A 27,321-nucleotide genomic window follows, 5' to 3' on the forward strand; every position below is an offset into this window, starting at 1 on the left:
TAAAATGAAAATTTACAAAAACATATAAATAGTGAAATGAGGCACAAAAATATATTGATAAGAACATGAGATAAACAAGTAAAGCAAGCAAATCAATAGTGAAATTGCAAAATGGTGAATATGGATGGAGTAAATAGCTTTATGTTGTAATTATAGTTACCTTTAACTTACATAGTATTTATTAACACATTGACTGGAAGCGTCAAAGCAGCGAAGGAGAGGATGCAATGACCTGTACCACAGAGAAACTAACATCATCATGGAGTACAATGTAATATAATTATCACTGTGATCCACAATGTTGCTATTTTTATCAGAATCAGAGGCCTTTGCACAGAGCTCTGTGTTTAAAGGAGACTTTCAAACTCGGATTCCATGAAACACTACTAAGAGTACATGAGTTGCTGAAACTTTAGTTTCCCCTATCCCATGTTATCCAGCAATGAAAGTATTTGTGTAATATGTTATTAGCTATATAAAACCTACTGACCTTTTTAAAATAAGCATGCAAAGTGGCTGCAAAATGGAATAATCTTTTGACTGGTTAAAGCAACTCAGACAGTTCTTCTTTCAAACACTTTAAAAATGTAGGCCACCTGTGCCTAGATACTAACTTATTTGCAATACTATGGCATGTCCTACTTAGACATTTATTATAAAATATGAGCAAACTATGCACGATAAGAATATATCTACACACTACGAAAAATGTTTCTCACAACAATTCCTTTAAATTTTTTTTTTTTTTTTAACTTTTTATTTTGTAAGCATGAAAGCAAAAAAAAAATTAAAAGTGCCAAATGACAAACAAAATCGATAATACATTATATGTACATTGTCATATGTCAATAATAAACATCAGTTTATTAGGTGATGAATGTAATCTGGACGTGAACCACAAACAATTATCACAGTATACGTGCTTAACCTTACATTGGTGCACAAAACACACTGATAAATTTAAAAAGAAAAGCTAAAGCATAACAAAATAGACAATTAAATCCATTGTTTAAATCTTGTACACCCCAAAATAAAAAACACATGTGCACTGAGATTTTTTAAAATTTTATTTAAATGCTGATTTGGGAACCCCAGATAGGGGGATTCAAACTGATATGTTCACCAATCTGAAGAGGCAACTTTCTGTGATTGAAGTAACTAAATTAAGCATGCGGTATTAAAGTGGCAGTGATTCCCAGATAGTAATGCAAAATGCAAGCACAAGTGTGAAAATTAAAGCATAAGTGAACAAAAAAAAGTAATAAATAAAGATTCCTATGGTAATAACTAGTAACTTAAAAAGTCTTTTTTTTTCTTAGCACTTTCCATAGCAGTACATTCATAAAACATACTTTATCAGGAAACTGTTTTGATCACATATTACACTAACAAATGTATTTTTGCCCCACCCCTATATGAGAAGAGACTCTTAAATACCTATGGGACTAATTTACTAAAGGCTTGTCAGTTGGGATGTCAAACAAACCAAACAGATCATAAATAAATTTATGTTTTTATTGTTCAAATATTATCTTAACCTGATTGATGTGAATTCAACACATTTATTTGCTGTAACCTAACCATAAGCAAATCATCCCTAGTTTACTGTTAGCAAACATAAACTGTATTTTTAATCTCAATTTTTGTGTATATTTATTTGTACTATAATTAAAAGACAAAAATGCAATGCTGTTAAAAGCTAAAATGCTAAAATCCCTGACAAATGCAGCAAACAAATGCATGCTTTTCAGACATACTGTATATTGGTTGATTTCCTACATGAGTAGAGACTGTTTACAAAGCAAAGTTACAAAGCTTCTGCTCCGGAAGATTTTACCCCCTTCCTGACCAGAGCACTTTTTGCGATTCGTCACTGCGTCGCTATAACTGACAATTGCGCGGTTGTGCGATGTTGCACCCAAACAAAAAGACATCCTTTTTTTCCCCACATATAGAGCTTTCTTTTGGTGGTATTTGATCACCCCTGTGGTTTTTATTTTTTTGCGCTATAAACAAAAAAAGAGCAATATATTTTGAAAAAAACGCAATATTTTTTACTTTTTGCTATAATAAATATCCCCCAAAAGTTTAGGCCGATATGTATTCTTCTACATATTTTTGGTAAAAAAAAAAAATCGCAATAAGCGTATATTGATAGGTTTGCGCAAAAGTTATAGCGTCTACAAAATAGGGGATAGTTTTATGGCATTTTTATTATTCATTTTTTTTTTACTAGTAATGGCAGCGATCTGCAATTTTTATCAGGACTGCGACATTATGGTGGACACGTCGGACAATTTTGACACATTTTTGGGACCACTGGCAGTTATACAGCGATCAGTGGTATAAAAATGCATTGATTACTGTAAAAATGTCACTGGCAGGGAAGGGGTTAACACTAGGGGGAGATCAAGGGGTTAATTGTGTTCCCTAGTGTGTGTTCTAACTGAAGGGTGGAGTGGATTGTGTAGGGGAAGAGATAGATCGCTGTTCATACTCTGTATGAACAGACAGTCTCTTCTCCCCTCAGAGAACCGGAAACCGTGTGTTTACACACACAGATCCCGGTTCTCCGTGTGCCCCGAGCAATCGCGGAAGCCTGGCGGTGATCATGACCGCGGGGCACTCGCATCAGCTCCGTGGGCGAGCAGGGGGCTCTCGCGTGCCCCTAGTGGACAAATAAGGGAGTAACGTAACATGACGGCAATTCATGCAGCTGAGCTATGTTGCCGCAGTACAACTGCAGCGGCTGGTTGGCAAGCAGTTAACTTAGCTTAGTGAAGAAGATGACTTTAATTTTGAATATCAAAATATATGCAAGCAAGAAATATATTTTAGCTTGAAATTACTGGGGGATTGAACATAGCTTCAACATAGATCGAACGTGACTGGATGAGTGAACATTTGCTTTACAAAATGAACAGTTTCTTTCACTCTGATAAATCAACCCCATAGAATTTTTTTTCTCCTTCAAATTATTGAAGAATGCTAGAATAAAAGAAGTTAAATGTTGAACTAAAATTGGTTGTCACAGAGCTTTTAGTTTTCACCTTTATACATATAGGGGATGGTTTAATAAAGGCAAATTGGCTGTTCACTTTACAAATGAATTTTTTATTTGCAAAGAAATTTTTCCTAAGCTTAGTGTTTTTAACTTGGAAAACATTACCTAATGAAGTGAAGGAAAATAAATAAAACAGTATTTTTGCTTGTACATGATCGGATGATGGAAATCATCACAGGTTCCCAACATTTGATAAGCTAAGGGAAAATTCCTTTGCAAAGTGAACAGTCTATATATCTTTAGTAAATCAAACTTATTAGCAATAAAAGCTATATGTAATTATATATGTTATACATTGTAACCAAATATAAATATTCTCCTATGATTCATTACAAGACAGATAGTAATGACATTAGCCAATTAAATGCCACTTTTGTTTTTACAGAAATATGTTGCATTCTGCACTGCAAGTCTCCTTATTCTGGCTGTGCTTGTCCAAGTCCATCACCTGGCCAGGTTGATGCCCCCATAGAAGTCTGTGGGAGTGTAATGCACAGGTGCAGTCAGCAGAGGGAGTCTTGGGATGTAAACAGCCCCTAAAGGCCATGGGCAGCAGATCTTGGTAAGTAAGGATCTGTATAGAGGGAGTGTGGGATGGTTTAGGTCAGGGCACAGGGGCAGGAGCAAAACGAATAAGTGCACATTGCCTGAAAGTACACTTATTCTTCAAAATGTATTTTTTTCTACTACAGCACTTTTTATACTACCTTATAAAATATTTTGGCATACCCAGATCTTCTGCTTGTGACTGAAATATATTCAATGGGGTTGATTTAGGAAAGGCAATTACAGTCTTCACTTTGCAAGGGAATTTTTCCCAGAGCTTAGTGAATGTGGTGTGATGCAGTGCTGACTTCCATCATCTTATCATATGCAAGCAAAAGTGATTTTTTAATCTTCCTTGCATGTGACTGTGTATTCGTTAAAAAGTGAAACTTCACCTCATTCACTAAGCTCTTGGATGAACTTCCTTGCAACGTGCAACTTCCCTTGCAAATTGAATCTATTTGCCTTTAGTAAATAAACCAAGAAAAATTGCATGTAAATAATGGTTTCTAGTATACATTTCTTTGTATGAAACAGAGCAATGCTGCATGACAATAAATTGATTTTTCCTATTTCTTAGGAAAATATGATAATACAACCTTACAATATGCTTAATTTCAAATATTTTAAATTATTTGACACGCCGTTGTAAAACCAAAAAGGCTGCACTGGGATATTAGAAACACAAAAGCAATATCTCTTTTTTTGGTTAATGACATAGTGAAAAATCATTAATAGCCAAAATGTATTGCAGGCAAACACACAATAGATAAAAATATAAAAATAGCTTGTTTTTGTATAACCCAATTTCCCTGCAAATACATAGTGGAAATTTGTGTCAGACTATGATTTGAAATAAGAAGAAAAGACATACTATTATAGGGCTTTACAAACTGTATGTAAAAAGCTGCAGTTGGGATTCCATTAAAAACAATAAAAATTGTAAAAATTGCAAGTTACCAGTCACATTTTCACTCCTGAAATTAATTGTGATGAAGGTAGCAACACCACCCGGTTGCGTTCACATGTGGTGCTCACAATACTGATACATGCTGATATGCCTTGACTTTTACAAAATACTAGGTAAATATTTACCAAAGAAAAAAAAAATATTACTAATAAATGACACAGAGGGTATTCATTAATCATGGTTCTGCAATAATCCAAAAGCTGTTTTCAGACTGTTCTTGGCAAGTATAATGGGTAGGTAATTTGAAAAGATTCTTATTTGCTTAAGGTTAACCTGTAGTTTGAGCATGCCATGGCTGACCTTCTATTAACTGTCTGACTGTCCCTGCAAAAGTGTCAATGATCTGGAACGGGCAGATTAGAAAGTCAGGGTGAAACCATAATTCTTCATCTACATACTTGTTCCAAGTGTGTGCAATCCACTGGATTAGCATGACAGCCCTGGCATCCCTTTAAAGAGTTCTGAACGTCCGGGAGTGGGAAAAATCAGCAATCATGTGACCATTGTGATTGGCCTGCACATATGTCACATGATTGAAAGCTGGCCCCGCCATCTACCCATAGTTAGCGCAGAGCAAGAGTTGTCTTTGACAGCTCAGTCTCTTCACTGGGAGCGCTCAGTGAATGCGCTTTCAGCACAAAAACATTGGCCGCCCAGTGACACATATGTGCAGTGTGTGTGCATTAAAGCCCACCCTTTTGCCACTTTGCATATGTGTTACATGGGCGGCAACAGGTAATCTATAATGAATACAAATACAACACTATAAACATGATACAAAACTGGAATCTATAATTTGTCAGTTTACTCTGTAATCGTTTTTCTTAAGAGTAGTTATAGTCTGGTTCATATTGTTGATTTCCTACATTTTAAATTTAGAGCCCTATATATTTGGGAAAATAAATAGTTGGCAGATCTGACTGTCGAATTGCAAAAGCTGGAATAAAAACCTCACACTCTGTCCAAAAAAATTGTCTGAAATTGTCTTTAAATACTGCATAGCAACGATAAATTAAGTTTAAAAAAAATAATGCACACTCAACAATATTTTCTAAGTTTGGTTATGCATTGTAGATTTTGATATCATTGGATATTAGTGACCCAACGTTCGAAAGAGACGGTATTTTATATTTTTTTGACATTACTCACTACAGACCAGTCTATAACAAAAGCATACATTCTCTGCAGCTGCATTTTTTTTCTAAAGTAATAGGAAGCACAGTTCAAGTTGTGGGAAATATTACATCCTGAATGACAGAAAATAAATAAATTTAAAGGAACTAAGGCCTCTGCTTTGCAAATGATAAAAAACATCTACATGAATTAAGAATGATGAAACCTAAACGGGCAAATCATGGCTTCAGCCTTATTAGTTTTTCTGTACAAATGCTAAAAAGATCCAGTTTAAATAAAAGACAATGGCACTGCTCTTAGAAAATTGTTAAAAACCTCTCTAGTATTGAATGGTGATATGCCTAATAAATAAGCATCTAGTAGCTATCCATTTGCCTCTTCTATATTAACTGCAGAAGTTTAAAATTCAAATAAATACTTTTTAAATAACTATTTCTCCCCCTAGGCACATTTTTGGTATTTAGTTATCAGCAACTGACCCATATTTACACTTTTTCTAGCTTCTAACAGGCAACGCAAAAGAGAATCTTCAAAATCCTTCATTGATTTGCTACTCTTATGCCCCCTTCAGGCCTGTGCTGAATTTATAGAGGTTGCCAATATCAACCCAATACTCATTTGAAAAAAAAAATCTTTAAAAAAAATACACCCCTGTCTTTCACATTCAGTCAACATTAGTAAAAGGGTTATTACTAGGCTAATGCATACACAAATACTTTTCACCCATGCACAACAGTACATTTAGCACAGAACATTCCAAAACATGACAATGGTTATGGGTGGAAAGTGCCCAGGAGACTCCAGCACAGATTATTCTGGAAAATAATAGTGCTTCTTGTACCATATGGTGAAGATGTTATGTAGGAAAGTACAAACTGGAGAGACTCAGTGTAGTCTGGTGATTTAGAATGGTGAGAAACACATGCTAATTACAATGCAAACAATTAGTTGGAGAGGAGAAGGCTTTTTTGGCTGCTTTCAGTTAACTATTTCTTGTCCACACATTAAACTAAAAGGACACGGCAGGGTAAATTACCCTGGACACAATGCAATACTATTTTTAGTTCTGAACCCCATACTTGTCTCATTGACAACCTACTTGGACCATTTTGCCATCTGGACCCACAAATTTTGGACTTTAGATGATGATAATTATTTTTCTTCCAGGCACTCAACCCTCTCCTTCACAACAGCAACAACAACAAAAAAATAATAGTTACTAGTAATTCCGGCATCTATACATTTTAACAAAAAAGGCCCAAGTAGCATTCAGATTAGTCATTTCAAAAATAAAAGTAGTCAAACATTTATAGTACACTGTTTTAGGTACATTTGCAAAGATGTCCCTGCATCCATGCCTGGTTCAACATGATGCCCCGTGAGTAAGAAACCTTTAGATTCTTGCTTCTACGCAATAAAGGAAATGCCCCTATCGTTGCATTCCATCAGCAGGTAAGTGGAAATGGTTATGTCTTTGATTTCCTCTGTTCATTCTACATATATTTATATATATTTATATATTTACTATGTCAGAGTGTTTGTTTAGAAGCCCGGTATGTGGCAGTAGGCTTCCAGAGATGAGAAGAAAATATACAAGAGCCACAGGAGGGTAAAGAGGGCTGTTGTGAGAAGCTTGGCAGTCCGTGGCCCACCAAGCTCACCGCCAATTTCAGGTCGCCTTCTGTAGAGCAGGACACCAACGCTTACAAATGCGAATATGGTGAAAAGGGTGACAGAGAAAGCCAGTGTGCCAGGTTGAACTTCAAAATTCCGTCCGTGGGCTGCATGGTAAATGGCAGCAATGGACCAGGCTACGCCGATTCCCAAGAACACATTTACTGCGTTGCTACCAGTGACGTTACCTATGGAGGCATCAGCATACTGATCCTGGATAGCTGCCACTTTGCTTGCAAAAGTATCTGTAGAAAAACAAAAAAGTTCATTAAGCAATGCATGTGTATTACACAAAATAAATGGGTTTTATTTGTTAGGCCCATTAGTAGCTATTCATCCTCTCCTTTTCATGTTACCAGTGGAGAATAAGAAGATTAACAAAATCTTCTTATTCTTCTTATTTGGGCAACATTAACATAACATAAGACATGTACATGCTTCTATCCATGGGTCCTTTATATTAAAATAAAACTTTTTTTAACACCTGTCAGCTTGTATACCCAGGACTGTTATCATATATCATAAGGCAAGGTTAGAATTTTGTCTCGTGGTGCACCATCCAAGGACAGTTTGAGACACATTTATTGCTGTGTTGCCCTTACACCTAGAGTACAGGTGAACAGTTATCTGCTTGCCTTTATTTTCAGCTCTAAAAATGAAAAACATATATTAAAATTGATATACCTGCCCAATGTTTTCTGATTCTGCTCCGCCAAACCTGTTTTTCAGATACTATTGCTAAACAACACTATTCTGGCCCGTGACTGGACAAAGAAGAAGTGGCACGCCTGTGTTCACTCCTCCTGCAAGCATGTTCACAGACAGCATTGTGCAAAGCAGTGGGGCCCTGATTGGTAGGGATGAGCCAAACATCCCCGGGTTCGGTTTGCAGCAGAACATGCGAACAGGCAAAAAATTTGTTCGAACATGCAAACACTGTTAAAGTCTATGGAACAGGAACATGAATAATCAAAAGTGCTAATTTTAAAGGCTTATATGCAAGATATTGTCATAAAAAGTGTTTGGGGACCTGAGTCCTGCCCCAGGGGACATGTATCAATGCAAAAAAAGTTTTAAAAACAGCCGTTTTTTCGGGAGCAGTGATCTTAATAATGCTTAAAGTGAAACAATAAAAGTGAAATATTCCTTTAAATTTCGTACCTGGGGGGTGTCTATAGTATGCCTGTAAAGTGGCGCATGTTTCCCGTGTTTAGAACAGTTCCTGCACAAAATGACATTTCTAAAGGAAAAAAAGTAATTTCAAACTACTTGCGCCTATAATGAATTGTCGGTCCCGGCAATACAGATAAAAGAAGTCATTGAAAAAAACGTCATGGGATCCCCCCAGTCCACTACCAGTCCTTTTGGGTCTGGTATGAATATTAAGGGAAACCCAGAACCAAAATTAAAAAAACTGCGTGGGGGTCCCCCCAAATTCCATAGCAGGCCCTTCAGGCCCTTACGTTCAACTCGAACATCGGGCTCATCCCTACTGATTGGTTCACTGTGCACTCCTTCATTGCTCCCAGTCTGAGTGATGCTGTGCAAAGGATTTGAGGATGCTCACATCAAGGAACATTCAGGTATTTATGCTAGTTCTATGTAGAAATACATTTAATGATTTTCTACTGAAAACTAAGATGAACCAAAATGTTTTTTTTTCTTTATTATAATATTAGCTGTACAGTGCCATAACAGGCCATAATGTTAGCAGGGTCTACCACATGTGTGGATAGAGAGGCCAGTAAAGGGTAGTGACCCTTGAAGAATTTTGTGTATGTCTCATATAATATAAACTTTTACAATTAAGCATATAGTCACCAAGTTCAACAGCCCTGAATTTCTTATTATATTTTGTATGAAACAAAATTTTGCATATTAAATTTTGGTATCTTGTATTATATTCAGCTATCTTTAGAAAAAAAATGTCTCCTACAAAGTTCAACAGCTCAGCCTAAAAAATACACACAACTGAATGAGTTAGATCAGTGACGCCTCCTCTTCCCTCTATTTCTCTTCAGATGACTCTGAATGAAATTTGTATCAACGATGGCTTCTGCTGTGCCCAGTCCTTAGAAATACCCTATGAATCCTGTATCATTGGTTTGCCCTTCATTAAATGTTTTTGTAGGACAAAGAAAAAAATACACTTACATATTACAATATACTGTATATAAAGCACCAGTTTAAACAAATCTGAACAAAATAAATAAGTAAATAAATATTTGACACAAAACCATTATAGTTTCCCTTTATGGTATTCATTATGCCATTTTACATAATGTCAATGCTTTAAGTTTTTACATGCATTTTTGTGGTTCTCAGTATGCCAGGGTTTTTTTACTATGTGCTGCTAAAACAGAGTAATAGACTTCTCTAATAGTTATCATGGTGCTAGCCCAGGAAGCTGATTGTATAATTGTGCTGTATTTCCATATTTACTGCAAAACTCATGCTGCTTTCCATGGTACATCCAGATTAAAATGTGTATTTATTTATGATGGGCTAATCTGCTGATTCGCCTGAATTAATACATTTGCTACATTTGCTGTCCACTGCATTTTCCAGTTATCTGCTCAAAACTGCATCCGATATGAAAAAATATTTTATATAAAAACAGTATTCTACAAATAATTCTATTTTACAACCCATCAGGGTAAAACAGAACAAATTACAGTGAACCTCTATAGTTATTATCGTAGTCCTTGCAGTTTGTATTAAATATTCCAAAACTGTTAATAGGAACATATTAACAAACTCCCTTTAGTCAGAAATGGAAATGTTTATTTTTATACATTTTCATAGTGCTTACAAATTCATCTCAGAATACAAGTATAATCATCATTGATCTCTGCCCCAATTAACTTAGCAGCATTTGGGGAGGGGGGTTTTGGGGAAAAAATACAATGTAGCATGGGATGTGAGGGATAAGTAAGCAACAATATTTCAGGGACATATAACATTTAGAATCTTTATTTATTATTATTCCTATAGTAAATAATTTAGTGTTGGGGATTCGTTTTAAAGTCAGCTGAAAATACATATAGGGTGCAGATCAAGAGTTAAAGAGGACATATATTTTTCCAAAAAACAGTTTTTGTTTTTACTTTCCTTTTTTTATCTAATGTCGAAGTGTAATTCATTTTTATACTCATCTAACACCTGCCCTAGATTCAGTTTTCTTGCAGGTCCCAACACTGTGTGAGCATCATCATTACCCAGGAACGATGTTCATACAGAGCCACCAATTTGCTAGTTTGCCAGACATTAGCAAAAAAGTTTAATGTGCAATGTGCAAGTGCAATGAGGGATGAGAGTTGGGGGGGGGGCAGATACATGCCAGACCTCTGACTTAAAGCGGAAGTATTATTGCACGTTGAGGGTGCTGGCCTCTAATGCCTCATACACATGATCGGATTTTCTGACTACAAATGTTGGATGTGAACTTGTTGGCTGAAAGTTCGACCGTGTGTATGCTCCATCGAATATTTGTTGTCGGACTTTCCGCCAACAAATGTTGGCTTGCAGGCCCTCAAATTTTCCGCCAACAAAACTTTGTTGTCGGAATTTCCGATCGCGTGTAAACAAGTCCGACGCACAAAAGTTCACGCATGCTCAAAATCAAGCAGAAGGAGCCACACTGGCTATTAAACTTCCTTTTTCTCGGGTCGTCCTACATCTTGTACATCACCATGTTCCCACGTTTGTAATTGTTGGCCAACATTTGTATGACCTTGTGTATGCAAGACAAGTTTGAGCCAACATCCTTCAAACAAAAATCCAAGGTTTTTGTTGGTGGAAAGTCCGATCATGTATACGGGGCATAAGGCTCACAGAGAGCTCGGAATGAGATGTTAGAAATTAAAAAATTAAAATATTTTACGTTGTATATGCAATTTAATAGGCCACATACTTTGCTGAAAGGCAAACAGGAGAGAAGGGGGCATTTTGTTCACATTATTGTTCACTTTGAAAAGATCATGTTTGTTTTGTAAAGCTCATTCAGAATTTGTAATCATGCACAAGAGCGTTTTTTTAAATGGACTTTTGCTAGCACATGATTGATTAAAGTGAACACAGCTTCTTGTTATTTATTATATAAGTTCAGTCAACATTAACTTTCACTGACTCTCCTAAGAGAGGTAGGTGTTCTCTGCATTCAAGAAAAACAATACAATGTTCCAGGCGCTGGCCCTAATGGGGAACTCACTGTCCACTGCCCAAGAGCCAATCTGATGCAGCCATCAATAAAGCACACATAGTGACTGAAATGGGTAAGAGAGATGAAGACAGCACTATCCAGAACTCAATAGGGACGTGGTGCCTCCAGAACTACAGTACGAAGCCGATGGATAAGGCTAAAACAGTGTATTGAAACAGAGGTAGCAATTAATAAAATACCAGGCTGGTGTAGATGGATATAGGTGGGCTAATGTCCGCTGGGACTGGTGGGCAGGAAGATGGAATGAGTCAGCTGTGAGAGAACAACTAGCCGCTGGTGTGAAGCTGTGGAGGCTCAAGAGCCAAGCCGGAGTCTGCAGGTACTCCCGTGTGATGTCACCGCGACACCAAGGCTGAAGAGCCGGACTGAAGGGAACTGCCAATTAAACCAGTTCAGAATGCAGAAGAAGCTCACTGTCTTGGTCACCGCAAGGTCTTCCATCTTTCTGCCCACAGGACCCAGCGGACATTAGCCCACCTATATCTATCTACACTGGCCTGGTATTGTATGATTTGCTACTCCTGTTTCAATAAACTGTTTTAGCCTTATCCATCAGCTTGGTACTGTAGTTCTGGAGGCTTCATGTCTCAACTGCATTCAAAAAAAGACGACTACCCTACAAATCACTACTTGCCTTTGGCTTTTACAGAGTAGCTTACCCCTAAGTATTTGTCACTAAAAAGGAACTTCAGTCCGCTTTCATTTTGCTCCGTCCCCATCTGGCGCCACCATTTTTGTATTTTTGGTGCATATACAGATGTGCTGAAGGACTCTGCTTAGCCTTTGGTTCCTGGCAGATTCCTTCGGCACATCTGGATAAATGTGGGGAATTTTCATGCGCAAACAGTAGTTTTGGATCTTTCACACCAGCCCATCTTTACATATGCACAGGGGAATCCACACATGTGTGTGGGAAACCCGCATGTGCACATATGTGCTGATGGGCTTGCTCTGCCAGGACCCAAAGCCATGTGGCACATCTGTTCTAGTGCAGAATCCGGGAAGGGGGGCAGTGGGTTGCGAACATCATCCTACCTAGGCTCTTAATACTGCTGAAGAAATTGGATCACAGAAAGATAATTTATATATACCACAAGCACACTCTTTTATAGATATATACGTATTTATTTAAAACTAAACACTATGATCAGAGCATGTTACAATGATAAGTAAATTAACACTACCTTTCAAATATTTTTGATCGTTCTCTTCATCATTATCATTAAACATACTGCTTATGAAGTATAACAGAATATAATGTAATAAGAAAACCACTGATTTCCTCAGAGAATTGTATATATATTACTGAATAGCACACAATGAATGATAATGATAATGCTCACTGTTGATTTAACCCCCTTTTTAAATTTTTTTTTTTTTGCTTAACCATTGAAAGCTGCATACAGAAAATACGCTTATTTTTCCCTTAACTGGATTTGGAAGCTACATCATAAGTCATAATATAATTGATAATAATAAAAAATGAACCACATGTTTAATGTGTTGTATCATATTTTACAACATGCCTTATGAGATCATTCATTTCCTTTTAGCCCACATAAATGTTCTATATTTTGACATCTTAGAAAAGTAGCCGTAATTCTGGATGCCTGGGTTGAATAAGCAGTGCTATTTACTTCTAAATCCCAGACCTTACAAATTGGGAGTTTTAACTGGCAAGCTGATAAATATCTTTGCCATACTTCAACAGACCTTACAGACAGCAGACTCTAGACTTAATCTCGTAAACTTTAGTCTCAAATGTCATATCCATTTAAACGTGTTGGCCCAGTTTCTTTTATAAAATGTTCGGCAGTTGCTGATGTACAGTATTGCATGCTATCTCTGAAAGATAATTAACTCATTGGGGAACCAGTCGGCTTAAATGCAAGCAGATTGTGCGCTTTGGCTTTAAAATGTCATTAAAGTCCTTCTCATGGCTTGCTAGTCTATAAAAGACTTGAGTGTTTGCAGTGCTGCTTATAAAGATGTCTCACAGATATTGGTATTTACTGGCTGCCTCTACATTGAACTGCCAATTTATTAGGTCATACCAGTGGCTGCCATTTTTAATACAAACTACCAAGTTTGTTGAGTTTCAGTAAAAAAAATAATCGGGTCATAGGAAAACAGTTACAAAGTGTGGAATATACATATACAGCTTTTCCAGGGCACAGTAAACACCTGTATAGTTCTAGAGAATATATTAATCCATGCTCCAAGATAGGCTACTGCTTAAAAAAAAAAGGTTTTATTTATAAAACAGAGTATATTTATTATATTTTTTTTATTTATAAAACAAAGTATCACGGACAGTACTCAATTTTCTCTGTCATTTATAAAACAGAAATATTCTCTTGAGCCTATTGTATTCATATTTAAAATAGCATGTTCTCATGTTAGAAAATGTTTAATCAGCAGTCAAATTATCAAATTACCCCCCACACATTTACCTATTCGTGGTGTTCAATCTATCTCTAAGGAGAATGACAAAATGCAGAGGACAAACAGCCTTACTTCAACCTTACAGCAGGTTACTATAAGCAATGGTATGAAGATTCACCATGACCTTTGGACCATGGTTAGCCAGTCTATCTATCTATCTATCTATCTATCTATCTATCTATCTATCTATCTATCTATCTATCTATCTATCTATCTATCTTCGGTATCTACAGTATCTATAGTGAGGGAAAAGAGTATTTGATCCCCTGCTGATTTTGTACATTTGCCCACTGACAAAGAAATGATCAGTCTATAATTGTAATGGTAGATATATTTTAACAGTGAGAGAATAACAACAAAAGTATCCATAAAAACATTCAAAAAAGTTTAAATTGATTTGCATTTTAATGAGTGAAATAAGTATTTGATCACCTATCAATCAGCAAGATTTCTGGCTCCCAGGTGTCTTCTATACGTGTAATAAGCTGAGATTAGGAGCACTGTCTTAAAGGGAGTTCTCCTAATCTCAGCTTGTTACCTGTATAAAAGACACCTGTCCACAGAAGCAATCAATCAATCAGATTCTAATCTCTCCACCATGACCAAGACCAAAGAGCTGTCCAAGGATGTCTGGGACAAGATTGTAGACCTACACAAGGCTTGAATGGACTACAAGGCCATCGCCAAGCAGCTTGATGAGAGGGTGACAACAGTTGGTGCGATTATTTGCAAATGGAAGACACACAAAATAACTGTCAATCTCCCTCGGTCTAGACTCCATGCAAAATCTCTCCTTGTGGAGTTTCAATGATCGTGAGAATTATGAGGAATCAGCCTAGAACTACATGGGAGAAACTTTTGAATGATCTCAAGGCAGCTGGGACCATAGTCACCAAGAAAACAATTGGTAACACACTACGTCATGAAGGACTGAAATCCTGCAGCGCCCGCAAGGTCCCCCTGCTCAAGAAGGCCCATTTGAAGTTTGCTAATATACATCTGAATGATTCAGAGGAGTACTGGGTGAAAGTGTTGTGGTCAGAACAAAATCAAACTCTTTGGCATCAACTCAACTCGCTGTGTTTGGAGGAGTGCCTATGGCCCCAAGAACACCATCCCCACCATCAAACATGAAGGTGGAAACATTATGCTTTGGGGGTGTTTTAATGCTAAGGGGTCAGGACAACTGCACTGCATCAAAGGGATGATGGATGGGGCCATGTACCATCAAATCTTGGGTGAGAACCTCCTTCCCCCAGCCAGGGCATTAAAAATGGGTCGTGGATGGGTATTCCAGCATGACAATGACCCCAAACACACGGCCAAGGCAACAAAGGAGTGGTTTAGGAAGAAGCACATTAAGTTCCCGGAGTGGCCTAGGCAGTCTCCAGATCTTAATCCATAAAGAATAAATGGAGAGAGCTGAAAGTTCGAGTTACCAAATGTCAGCCTCAAAACCTTAATGAGTATGTGCAAAGAGGAGTGGGACAAAATCCCTCCTGAGATTTGTGCAAACATGCTGGTCAACTATAAGAAACGTTTGACCTCTGTGATTGCTAACAAGGGTTTTGTCACTAAGTACTAAGTCATGTTTTGCAATGGGGTCAAATACTTATTTGACTCATTAAAATGCAAATCAATTTAATACATTTTTGAAATGCGTTTTTCTGGATTTTTTTGTTGTTATTCTGTCTTTCACTGTTAAAATAAACCTACCATTAAAATTATAGACTGATCATTTCTTTGTCAGTGGGCAAACGTCAATCTATGTATCTGTTGGCTATGCCCATGTTCCTGTTACTTTTACATATTCCATTAAGACCTAAAGAGATTCTGAAGGATAGCATTTAAAAAAAATAACAAACATGTTATACTTATCTGCTCTGTGCAATGGTTTTGCACACAGCAGCCTGGATTCTCTTCTTTTTGGGTCCCCTTCTGACGGTCCTGGCTGTTCCCCCCTGCAGAGTGCCCCTAATAGCAAGCCTCTTGCTATGGGGGCACTAGAGCAGGCTGGCACCCTAGCTGAACTCTGTGTGTCTATTCACACATGGAGCAAGGCTTGGCCCCACCCCCACTCTCTCTCCTTTTGGTTCACTGGCTGTGATTGGTTGCCAATGGCTCCTGCTGCTGTGTGAGCCAATGAGGTGAGATTGACCCATAAGAGCTGCTGCTCTCATGTACATCACTGGATTAAAATGGGGCTCAGGTAATTAACCCCTTCCCGCCGACCGAACGCATATATGCGGCCTCGGCTTTCCGGGGTTATACCGGGATGATGCCCGCAGCTGCAGGCATCATCCCGGTACCGTTGTTTTCAGCGGGCGATCGGCTACCCGAGTATAACAACCGAGGCGGCTAAAAGCCGCTCGGCTGTTATACCGGAGGAGCGGGAGGGGACATCCCCCCCCTCCCGCCGCCTCCCGCCGCTGTTACCGGGCCTCCCGTGTGATCGGGAGGCCCGGTGTCCGTTCCGCTGCCTTCGGCGGCTGGGGGCGGACTGGAACGAAGCTGCGAGCGGCTTCGTTCCAGCCTTCTTCTTGTAAATGCGGAAGCGACGTCATGACGTCACTTCCCGTTTACTCGGCTGCCAATGGCGCCGAATTTAAAAAAGTACACAGTATTCAGAATCGCCGTTTTCGGCGATCTGAATACTTTGAAGTGTAAAGGAGGGATGGGGGGTCTTTTAGACCCCCGATCCCTCCATAAAGAGTACCTGTCACCACATATTACTGTCACAAGGGATGTTTACATTGCTTGTGACAGCAATAAAAGTAAAAAAAAAAAAAAAAAAATTTTAAACACAATTTATAAAGTACAAAAATAAATAAAATAAATAAAAAAAAAAAAAAAATTTTTTTTAAAGTGCCCCTGTCCCCGCGAGCTCGTGCAGCGAAGAAAACGCATACGGAAGTCGCGCCCGCATATGTAAACGGTGTTCAAACCACACATGTGAGGTATCGCCGCGATTGTCAGAGCGAGAGCAATAATTCTAGCCCTAGCCTCCTCTGTAGCTCAAACCTGGTAACCGTAAAAAATTTTTAAAGCGTCGCCTATGGAAATTCAAAGGTACCGTAGTTCGTCGCCATTCCACGAGTGCGTGCAATTATAAAGGGTGACATGTTTGGTATCTATTTACTCGGCGTAACATCATCTTTCACATTATACAAAAAAATTGGGGTAACTTTACTGTTTGGATTTTTTAAAATTCATGAAAGTGTCACTTTTCCAAAAATTTGCGTTTAAAACACCGCTGCACAAATACCGTGTGATAAAAAATATTGCAACAATCGTCATTTTATTCTCTAGATTCTCTGCTAAAAAAATATATATAATGTTTGGGGGTTCTAAGTAATTTTCTAGCAAAAAATACGGATTTTAACTTGTAAACACCAAATTTCAAAAATAGGCTTAGTCATGAAAGGGTTAAAAGGGGGGCTGGGGGAGGGGAGCTGCTAAAGTACTCATCAATCACTAAAGTACTCTAAATCAGAATGGTGTCTACTGTGTAAACAGTTCCTTAGCAAGCTAGCACTATGCTGATAGTGAAGAGAATTTGGAGTGTCTAACGGCACCAGGGAGAAAGTAGACTGCAAATGCCATCTGATCATAGGACACTTGGTTCGCTAGGCAGTGGTACAATTAAACAAACTCTGACAGGTAAAGACTCAAGCAGTCATATAATATAATAAAGTATTTTTATTGTGAGTGTATTTCTTATGGAATCTGAGATATTAAAGGTTTGCTACACTATGCCAGTGTACTGTGTTGTTTTCCATTTTAGCTTTTTCTTGAAGCCATGAACCATGAATTTCTAATTCAGAGCTGGGGCAGCACATTATTCCATTTATGTTGTGGGTGCCTCTTGCCAAAGCTGGGACAACTATGCTATGATAAGCCCCCTATAGAGATTTCTCTCCCTGAGCATATTTGTGGTTAAATGGGCATTCTAATAAACAAGTTCTACTTATTAAAGAAATCTATTTTTGGTTGGAAAGCTTGATTCACAATTAGAAAATAAAAATACAGGGTTACATTGCCTTTAAATTTTGCATAGTTTTACTTATTTTCATAACTTGATGACTTTAAAATATTATAAGTAACAATGGAATAGAACAAAATTGGCACTGAGTTATCTATGCTCTGCTTTTTTATGCCCTCTTTATTTGAATATATTGAATACTAAGTTCAATGGTGCAAGAAATTCAAAATGTAAATTTTCAAACAGCAAGACTGTACTGGCAATTTTACTGCTTCTCTCCCATCTATGAACAATACACACAACATGCAAAAGTCAAAAGTGATTTGCATAACAGGCTTGACATCTCTACCTCTTCCTACATACGCAAGGCAATCATATTGCATAAAACATTAGACCTTATAATAGTGTAAGAAAATATACTGAAAAAGAATAAAACTAACAGCACTAATACGTTCAGGTGGATGAAAAAAGGGAAAAATGACAGAGTAGATGGGATGTGCTTTACCTGTCCTAATGATAAAGTGTGTTATAATACAAGGAGACATGGAAGCATTCATCCATATAACCTTCACATGACTTTGTCTCTGCTTGGGGAAGTTTAAAACAACCAATATCAAGTTAATAGAAATGTGACCAAATGTAAGAATGTGATTTTACATTGAAGGCAGATAACAGTAGCTTGTTGAGCATTGACAAGTCATTCTGTAAATCTGGTCTGCTTCCTTGGCTCTTGATTGATGGTTTACTTGCTTATGGCAGGGATTATTCCAATAAGGATCTGCCAGTCACAACGTGTGTTCAAATAAGTTCATGTGTTTATTTTGTATGTTCTAGGCTGATAACAGATGTAGTCATTACCAAAGTTTTAAATAAGTGTTTAGAAAGATTTACATTAAAACATGAGTTTTTTTGGTTTTTTTTTATTTGGTACAGGTTTTTCAGTGTTTTTTCAATCTATTTTTTATACAGTTTTACATCACAATAGGATACAGAAAAAGAAATAGGGAAATACAAAACAAAATTTGACATTCATGTTTCATACTCCTTAACTATACACTGTGTATATATAGCGGTTAATATTTTGTAAATCTATATTAATTTAACAATTCCTTCCACCAACATTAAACAAACTCTCATATTGCCTCAGCAATTCCCATCCCCATTCAAATGAGAGTATCACTGTCTAAAACAACAACAACAAAAAATCTGGAAAATGTATAATAACAACTGTATAAGGGGAGGTTTCATTCAGTTAAAATCTTATGCCAAAATTATCCAAAAAACATAAAGACAACTAAAATGATATACAAATCAATTTCACCCTTTCTTGCAAAAACCAAATTCGGCCTGACCCTTCCTGTCCCATTAGTTTCAGGGTTCCCCAGCAGGGATGCTTGGGAGGCAGAAGGCAGCATATCATTTCATTATGCCTTTATGTCTCTATCTACTATAAATTTAACATATGGCTATCACTGAAGGTAACCACTGTGTATGTATTTGTTTTTACCCTAGGCACAGTAAAAACAAACTTGGTGAGTTGATGATCAAAGCAGATGTGTGCTTTATATGCTTGGACACTAAAATATTTTTCCTTTGACTTCCATGTACATGAAGTAAGATGAATGGCAGCCTCAGCCCTGACTCTAGCCAGGTCATGCCCCCAACGTGTTTCGCTCCACCCCTTAGCCCACTGGCCCCCTAATGTCAGCTAAGGTTTGACAAAAATAAATCTGGAAGCTGATTTAGAGCAACAAAGGAAGTGCTACAACCTCAAAATCCCATACAGTTAGACAGGATGAGATCAAGACATCTGTGCCCGGACTCATTTAGTACTGAACGTCCAAAATCCAATGAAGAGAGTAAAAATGTGGCACCAAGATGTCTTGTCATTAAAAATGTATATCTTTAGTTAATCCATTAAACCATGAAAAGGGATCAATTCCTAAACATTTACGTGTTTCAGCCTCCTACATAGGCCTTAGTCATAAGATCATTATGACTAAGGCCTATGTAGGAGGCTGAAATGCTTCCATTTCTAGAAATTGATTAATTTTTATGGTTTAATGGATTAAATAAAGATATACATTTTTAATGCCAAGAAGTCCTAGTGCTGGATTTTTACTCTCTCCAAGCTGATTGGTTTCTATGCAGAGTTGCACCAGATTTTGCACTTTTCAGTTTTAGTTAATCAACCCCATATTGTCATTTTACAGCCAGGTTGGTATTATGGTAGGCAGGGCCAAATTTCTGCATTGCCCAGGCCATTGAGCAAGATTCAATCCTCTTGGGTGAACTAATCAAATTGTAATGATTTTAACAAACTTTTTCTGTTTTAAAGAAACTGCTGTTTGCCTTACTATACCTACTTTGCCTCCTTTCTTATGCTGATTTCTATGTGGAAGGTCTGCCTTCATTATAGCAACTGTGCAATCTCAGTGTTGTAATTAGGAAAGCTGCAGTGTCTGCATTCCCCCGGGTGTGGATGAGCCTTAGAATATAAAATAAATAAATACATTCTTGCAGCAAGGGGTGCTTATAGTGCAGACTTCTAGAAAAAGCAGTGAGACAGTCACACTAGCAGACAATAAGATTTTTGAGAAAGTTAAGTAAACACACGGTATACAGAATGCCCCAGACTGAATATTGCAAATTCACTTGTTTAAAGAAAAGTTTTCCTTTACATATACGTAGCCATTCACATGTAAACTCCTCAGGCCCTAGGCACTGACTGGCAAGTGGAACATTGCAACAAGAAGTCTATTAAGATGTTTATAATGTTAAATCAAAATTGTGAATTATTTAGCGGATGGGAAAATCAGTCTCCTGTCCAAGATGGAGTTGATGATAAAAGCAGATGTGTGCTTTATATGCTTGGATACTAAAATATTTTTCCTTTGACTTATTTTAAAAAACAAAAGCCTTAAAGTTCAAGCTGACGATTTGACTTGTATAATGGATATGGAAACCTGCTAACTCAGGGGATTTGTCCTTGAGTTATTTCTCTTCTCCAAATACATATTAGATATTAGATGAGCTCCATGCCATACACCACCATATCTACTTTGTTACATTATTTAAGGAAACCAGTCACATCTCTCAAACAATAGCATAAGGCACCATAAGATATTGGCAGGGCCACAGGTATCTTTGTTATCAGTAAGTCCGTAGTAGGCCTTACCAATCACTGACAACATGCTGTACAGCAGAGTTTAAAATTTGTTGTGATCCCTTCTTTGTCTTAACCCCTTATTGGGTGGATCAGCTAAAATAAATAACGCAAGAGCTCATTGTTCCACATATTAAAAGGACAATAAATGTTGCATCACAAGATAGTATGGTTGCAAAGTTGTCAACCCTCTTGCTTTGCATTACTGTATTCCTTGGCACAATGCTTACTAGAGATGCTATGTGCAGGTATTTTTAACTGTTTTAAGTGTTTGCACGAGTTTGCTCTCACTGTCCAAATACTAGCTGGCTAACTGCCCTCCACCAAAAACTAGCCATAGTGTCTATGTGCAGGTTTGTATAACTACGGAAGAGGCATTAGAGTGTATTTGCTTTTGAAGTCTTACATTAATGGAAATGCTCTATGTTAAAGTATCATTAAATCCAGACTATGAAAAACTTTCATTACATGCTATATAACAGAGTGTTCATACTCGCAAAGCCACTAAAGCATTTGTTTTGTGTAAAGTGAAATATACCTGGGTGATCCTGCCTTCAGCAGTCCCCTCCAGATTCTCTGTGTCCCCTCTGCAGCCTGAGATTGTGTAGCCCAGATGATGTCCTCTACTGATCATGCTTAAATTTCAGTTCCCTTCTAAGCTTTTCATTTCACCTTTTCTCTTATCTGTGCAGCCAACATAACTATAAAGTCACACACGTGGGCATATAGGCATTGGTAAATTACACTCCCATCTCTCCCTCCTTCTCCATATCCTCCTATTGCTAAACACTATGGGGGCGGGAAATAGTATGCTGATTGGTTACATTCACTAAGAAACTCACTAAAACACTTATTCCGCGTACACACGAGCTGACTTTTTGACCGGACTGGTCCGACGGACTATCCGACGGACTTTTGGCGGACTTCCAACAGACTTTCCCAACGAACGGACTTGCCTACACAAGATCACACCAAAGTCCGACGGATTCGTACGTGATGACATATGACAGGACTAAAATAAGGAAGTTGATAGCCAGTAGCCAACAGCTGCCCTAGCCGTTGGTTTTCATTCCTCGGACTAGCATACAGATGAGCGGACTTTTCGATAGGAACTGGGTCCGGCGGAGTTCCGACGTAAAGATTTGAAACATGTTCCAAATCTAAAATCCGTCAGATTTTCAACTGAAAAAGTCCGCTGCAGGTCCGATGAAGCCCACACATGGTCGAATTGTCAGTGGGACTTGGTCCGTCGGACCAGTCCGGTCGAAAAGTCCGCTCGTGTGTATGCGGCATTAGTTTTAATAAAAATCAATATTAAATATATCTAATGTAATTGCTAATACCTGTAAAGTAAAAACAAAAAAGGCTTAGCTGCAGATGCTGTCTGAACAAAGTTAGTGATAATCATCACTGACTCTGTCTACACCATACTAATGCACAGCAAATTCACAATTGATATTCAGTAAATATTTATTGGGAGCTGTAAATCAGTTATTTGATATTTATATTTAAATTGCTTTTCTGAAACCCAAAGAAGAGGTTAAAAACTCTCGTTTTGCGGCACTTTCGAATCGCTTTTCAGGGACTTCGGAAGCGCTGCCCATTCATTCCAATGGGCAGAGCGTTTTGGGAGCGCTAAATACAGCGCTCCCAAACCGCCCCGAAGATGCTGATTTTGCAGGACTTTTTGGAACGTACCACAAGCGCACAGTCCCAGTATGAAAAGTCACACTTGAATCTATGGGAGGTGGTTTTCAGGCGCTTAGCAGAGGCTATTTCCAGAGCTAAAGCGCCTGAAAACTGCCCCAGTGTGAAAGGGGTCTAAGAGAACCTGCCACAACATTTTTTTAAGTAGAACCACCTTAAACATCATTGATCAGCAACTTTGCTGCAACAGTGTAAAGTGGTGAAAAGTAAAAAAGCCTTGCCTGTCTAGATTCATGTCTAGAGGGATTGCACATCTCTCCTTTCTATTCCTATTGATGTAAATATAGTGAGGCACATTACTTTACCATAGCACAATTTTTTATTTATTATACTGAACAAAAAATGTATAGTAACCGATCACTAAAAACGTATCAGCACAAAAAATTTTGAAACTATTTATTTACCCAACGGTGTTAAAGTGAAAAGCCTTTTTTTTTTTAATTTTCAACACAGTGAAGGTTAGAACCTCTGTGAGTTTTTATTGCTATCTGTGTCCCCCTTGAGGAAATCTTCCAATGAGTTATGCCGCATACACACGACCGGACTTTACGGCATACTTTGCCCGGTGGACTTTTCAACGGACTTTACGACAGACATTCTGAATGAACGGACTTGCCTACACACGATCAACCAAAGTCCGACGGATTTGTAAGTGATGACGTACGACCAGACTAAAACAAGGAAGTTCATAGCCAGTAGCCAATAGCTGCCCTAGCGTCGGTTTTTGTCCGTCGGACTAGCATACAGACGAGCGGATTTTTCGACCGGACTCAAGTACGTCGGATAGATTTGAAACATGTTTCAAATCTAAGTCCGTCAAACTTTTGAGAAAACAAAGTCCGCTGGAGCCCACACACGATCAAATTGTCCGACGAAATCCGGTACGCCGGACCAGGTATGCCGTAAAGTCCGATCGTGTGTACGCGGCATAAGAGAGGATTGATCAGAGGTTTTCTAACATGCCCCACTCTACCTAAAACAACGAAAAAAAGTTTTAGATATATTTAAAGAGGAACTAAAACCCACAATACTTACCTCTCCTTCAATGGTGCAACATTCTCCACTGGCATTGGCCTCTTCTACCCAGCATATTGTAGGTGCTGAGCTGCGGCCATCTTCATTGGTCAGCACAGGTGACTTTATTCCTGCGCATGCGTGGGAGCTCAGTCATCCAGGTACACAGGCTCCGTGACGGGCTCTACATGTGATCCACCTACATGACATCACTGCCACAAGCTCTACCCCAATGTTATCACCTTGAGCTGATAAAGTGGTTAAAGCAACGAAACACATTTTATTTGGTGAAATAAAGCAATTGGATGTTTTACTAAAGCAGACGTCTCATGCCTATCCTTTGAACAATGACGCCTCTTCCAATCGAACTACCTAGGGGCCCTTTTTGTGCTGATTCTTTCTACTACTAGGACCTGTGATGCAATGTAAACTGATCTGCATTTGCCCAGCTCAGTGTACATACTAAGGAAGACCGTGAGCAGGCAGTTAGGTTTATTTTATAGCAGAAGAGACATTTCTTACTTGCTCACAGTTTTTTTTTAGTTCTGCTTTGATAATAAATATATAAATGTGTTAATATGTTTATGAACTCATGTCCTTGTAATACAAATCAAGGCTAATGGCTTTTTTTGAGGACTTTATACTGTTCTTTAATTCATCTAATTGGCATTATCTTTATAAAGACATGAAACATATGAAGTGCCCTTGTGAGATTATAACATTTCACACTGAGATTCCTCCACAGTGAACTCAAACTACTTACCAGGTACAGATGTTCCCAAGGCGACAAACACGACAGCAGTAACAGAATCCTTCAAGCCAATAGTACATCCAAAATGAGAAGCTAAATCCCCAATGAAAGCTGTCAGGAGGCCAATCATTGAAATGGACACAATGAAACAGGCCCATCCATTCCAGTACTCTGTCGGTGGGACAAAAGCAAAGAGAACTTTCCAGAACACGGTTAGAAAATGCATCACATAGTCAAAGCAGGATGGCAGTTTTTCTTCTCCACATTCATCATCATCATCATCTTCCCCTGTGAAAAATAATAATGACTATAATCATTAAAGCTGATTATTTACAAGTGTGCGAGTTGCCATTAAATCATAAACATCTGAAGGATCAGACTGGATTAAATGAAAAAACATCCATCCCACAAACCATTTATAATATGTAACATAGCTCCACAGATGACAAACAATCAGACAATTTCTTATATTACCTAGAGCTAAAAAGATATATTAAAGAGGAGTTCTGCCTGAGGGAAAAAAATTCAAAGTCAGCAGCTACAACTACTGACTTAATATATGGACACTTACCTGTCCAGGGAGCCCACGATGTCGACACCCCAGACGATTTTTTGATCGGCTGTCGGGTGCTGCTGCCTCCATTCATAATAAGGGAACTCTACTGTGCATGCGTGAAGCTCGCAGCACTTTCTAACTGGCCCAGCAGCAGAGGAAGGTGGAGGGAGGCCAAACATCCGTGGCACAGTCTCTCGGAAGTGGGGAAGGGTACGTGTCAAACACAGGCACCCGTTCCCCCTCCCCCCAAAAGGTGCCAAATATGACACCGGAGGGGGGGAAGCAGATAAGCAGAAGTTCCACTTTTGGGTGGAACTCTGCTTTAAGTTAACTCTGAATTGCACCCATGCCACTTTACTTAAAGGGGTTGTAAAACCTTGTGTTTTTTCACCTAAATGCATCCTATGCATTTAGGTGAAAAAACACCTGGCAGTGACCGCCCCCCCCCAGTTTTACTTACCTGAGTCCCATATTCCTGTTGGTGGAGACGCACTCTCCATCTCTCCATGGGGTTTCGGCTCTTAATTGGATAGATTGATAGCAGCTGCTGTCAATCAAATCCAATGACACAGGCACCGGGGGGCGGGGCCGAGTCCGGCGTTCGTGTCTATGGACGCAAATGCTGGACTCGGGAGTGCGCCCGCAAGGTAACCCCCCGGGAGAGTGCTTCTCCTAGGGGGTAATCTGATGTGGGGAGGAGCCGCGAGAGCTGCCGGAGGACCCCAGAAGAAGATGTTCGGGGCCACTCTGTGCAAAACGAGCTGCACAGTGGATGTAAGTATGATATGTTTGTTATTTTAAAAAATTTAAAACGAGCCTTTACAATCATTTTAACTTTATCTAGAATGTTGGCAATTCACCCCCAGAAACTGAAAGCAAAATCATAGATATTCCTCCTATGCACATTAATTTTTTTAGTCATATACGTACATAAGGGTTTTCCCCCCATATCTGAAGATTCCCTCATCAACCATTTTGTAGATTAGTGAAAGAGAAATTTTTTGAGAATGGGACTTTAAAGGTACTCAGTATACAAAACAGAACAATTGAATAATATAAAAATATAAATCATTTATTCAAAAATCACAAACAATGATAAAAATATGGCTACAGTTACAATCATAGTCCTGGGTATGCACACCTAGCCTAACTACCCTGACTAAATGAGAGAATTGAAGTTGCATATATGTTGTTCCTACGTCCTGAAGTTTCAACATGTTTCGCTGAAATGGCTTCATCAGGAAAAGGACGGAGGCATTCAATCAATTAATGTTAAAGGCAACAAACTGTGCACAACCTTAGGTGTGTAAAGAAAAAAAAACTTCAAAAAAATTCTCATTCACTATTCTCAGGGATGTTGGTACCTTTGTATATTGTGTTTTTTCTTTGGTGCTGACCTCTCTCCCCATTTTTTAGACTACATTTTGTAGATTAGGAAAATAAAAGTTTTGTTTTAGGTAGAGTTGGGCAGTTGGATGTGAATTCTTCTAGGCCAGTATGTAATTACTGGGACTAATACTTGGAATTTTTAGCTACACAACATCTTATACTCTTCAGTAGGTGGTTAGTCGATTGTATAACAAGGTTTCTATTTTTATAGCCAATATGCATATCTTACCATGTGGTAGCGCTTTTTAAAGTCTGAAATCAATATACTATAGGCTGCAATACACCTTTATTTCTAAAATGCTTTCTGGTTTTCTAATTTAAAATAAACCTATGCTTTGTCCATGAAGGACAAAGTAACAAGTTCACTTTACTGATAAGCTGCATATACCTAATATCCCTTTGCTCCCCCACTGCTCTACCACCAGTAGCAAAAAGAGCTTGGACTTTTCTGGCAACCTCAGGACAGTCGGTCTCTCCCCTCCTTTGATTTTCCTTTTACATGTGGGTGGTCTTGATGAAGGAGCGTGGCTACCGTGACATCGTAGCCCGTACGCTCAGGAAACGCGTCGCTTACCAGTGACATCACAGCTCTGCGCCTGCCTTCCACCAGTGTTCCAGGCTTCACTCTGAATCCCATCACCACCGTGGCTGGCTCTAGCGGTGTACAGCAAGCCACACGCACGGCAGCCAGCAGAGACGCT

At 38.5% G+C, this 27,321-nt stretch overlaps 1 protein-coding gene across 4 annotated transcripts in view; it reads right to left on the reverse strand.

Annotated features, from left to right (window-relative positions):
• Positions 1-728: 728 nt before the first annotated feature.
• The window catches only part of LOC141140658 (sodium/calcium exchanger 1), a 495,383-nt gene continuing 468,790 nt past the window's right edge, over positions 729-27,321 (reverse strand). For all 4 annotated transcript variants that reach the window (XM_073628057.1, XM_073628056.1, XM_073628054.1 and 1 more), the window contains 2 exons: positions 24,688-24,963; positions 729-7,633 (listed from right to left, as the gene is read on the reverse strand). In XM_073628057.1, the coding sequence (XP_073484158.1) occupies positions 7,257-7,633; positions 24,688-24,963 (653 nt within the window). In that variant the 3' untranslated portion in view covers positions 729-7,256. The remainder of the gene's footprint in view (positions 7,634-24,687; positions 24,964-27,321) is intronic.

The sequence above is a fragment of the Aquarana catesbeiana genome, linkage group LG04 (assembly GCF_042186555.1).
Source record: "Aquarana catesbeiana isolate 2022-GZ linkage group LG04, ASM4218655v1, whole genome shotgun sequence".
NCBI lineage: Eukaryota > Metazoa > Chordata > Amphibia > Anura > Ranidae > Aquarana > Aquarana catesbeiana.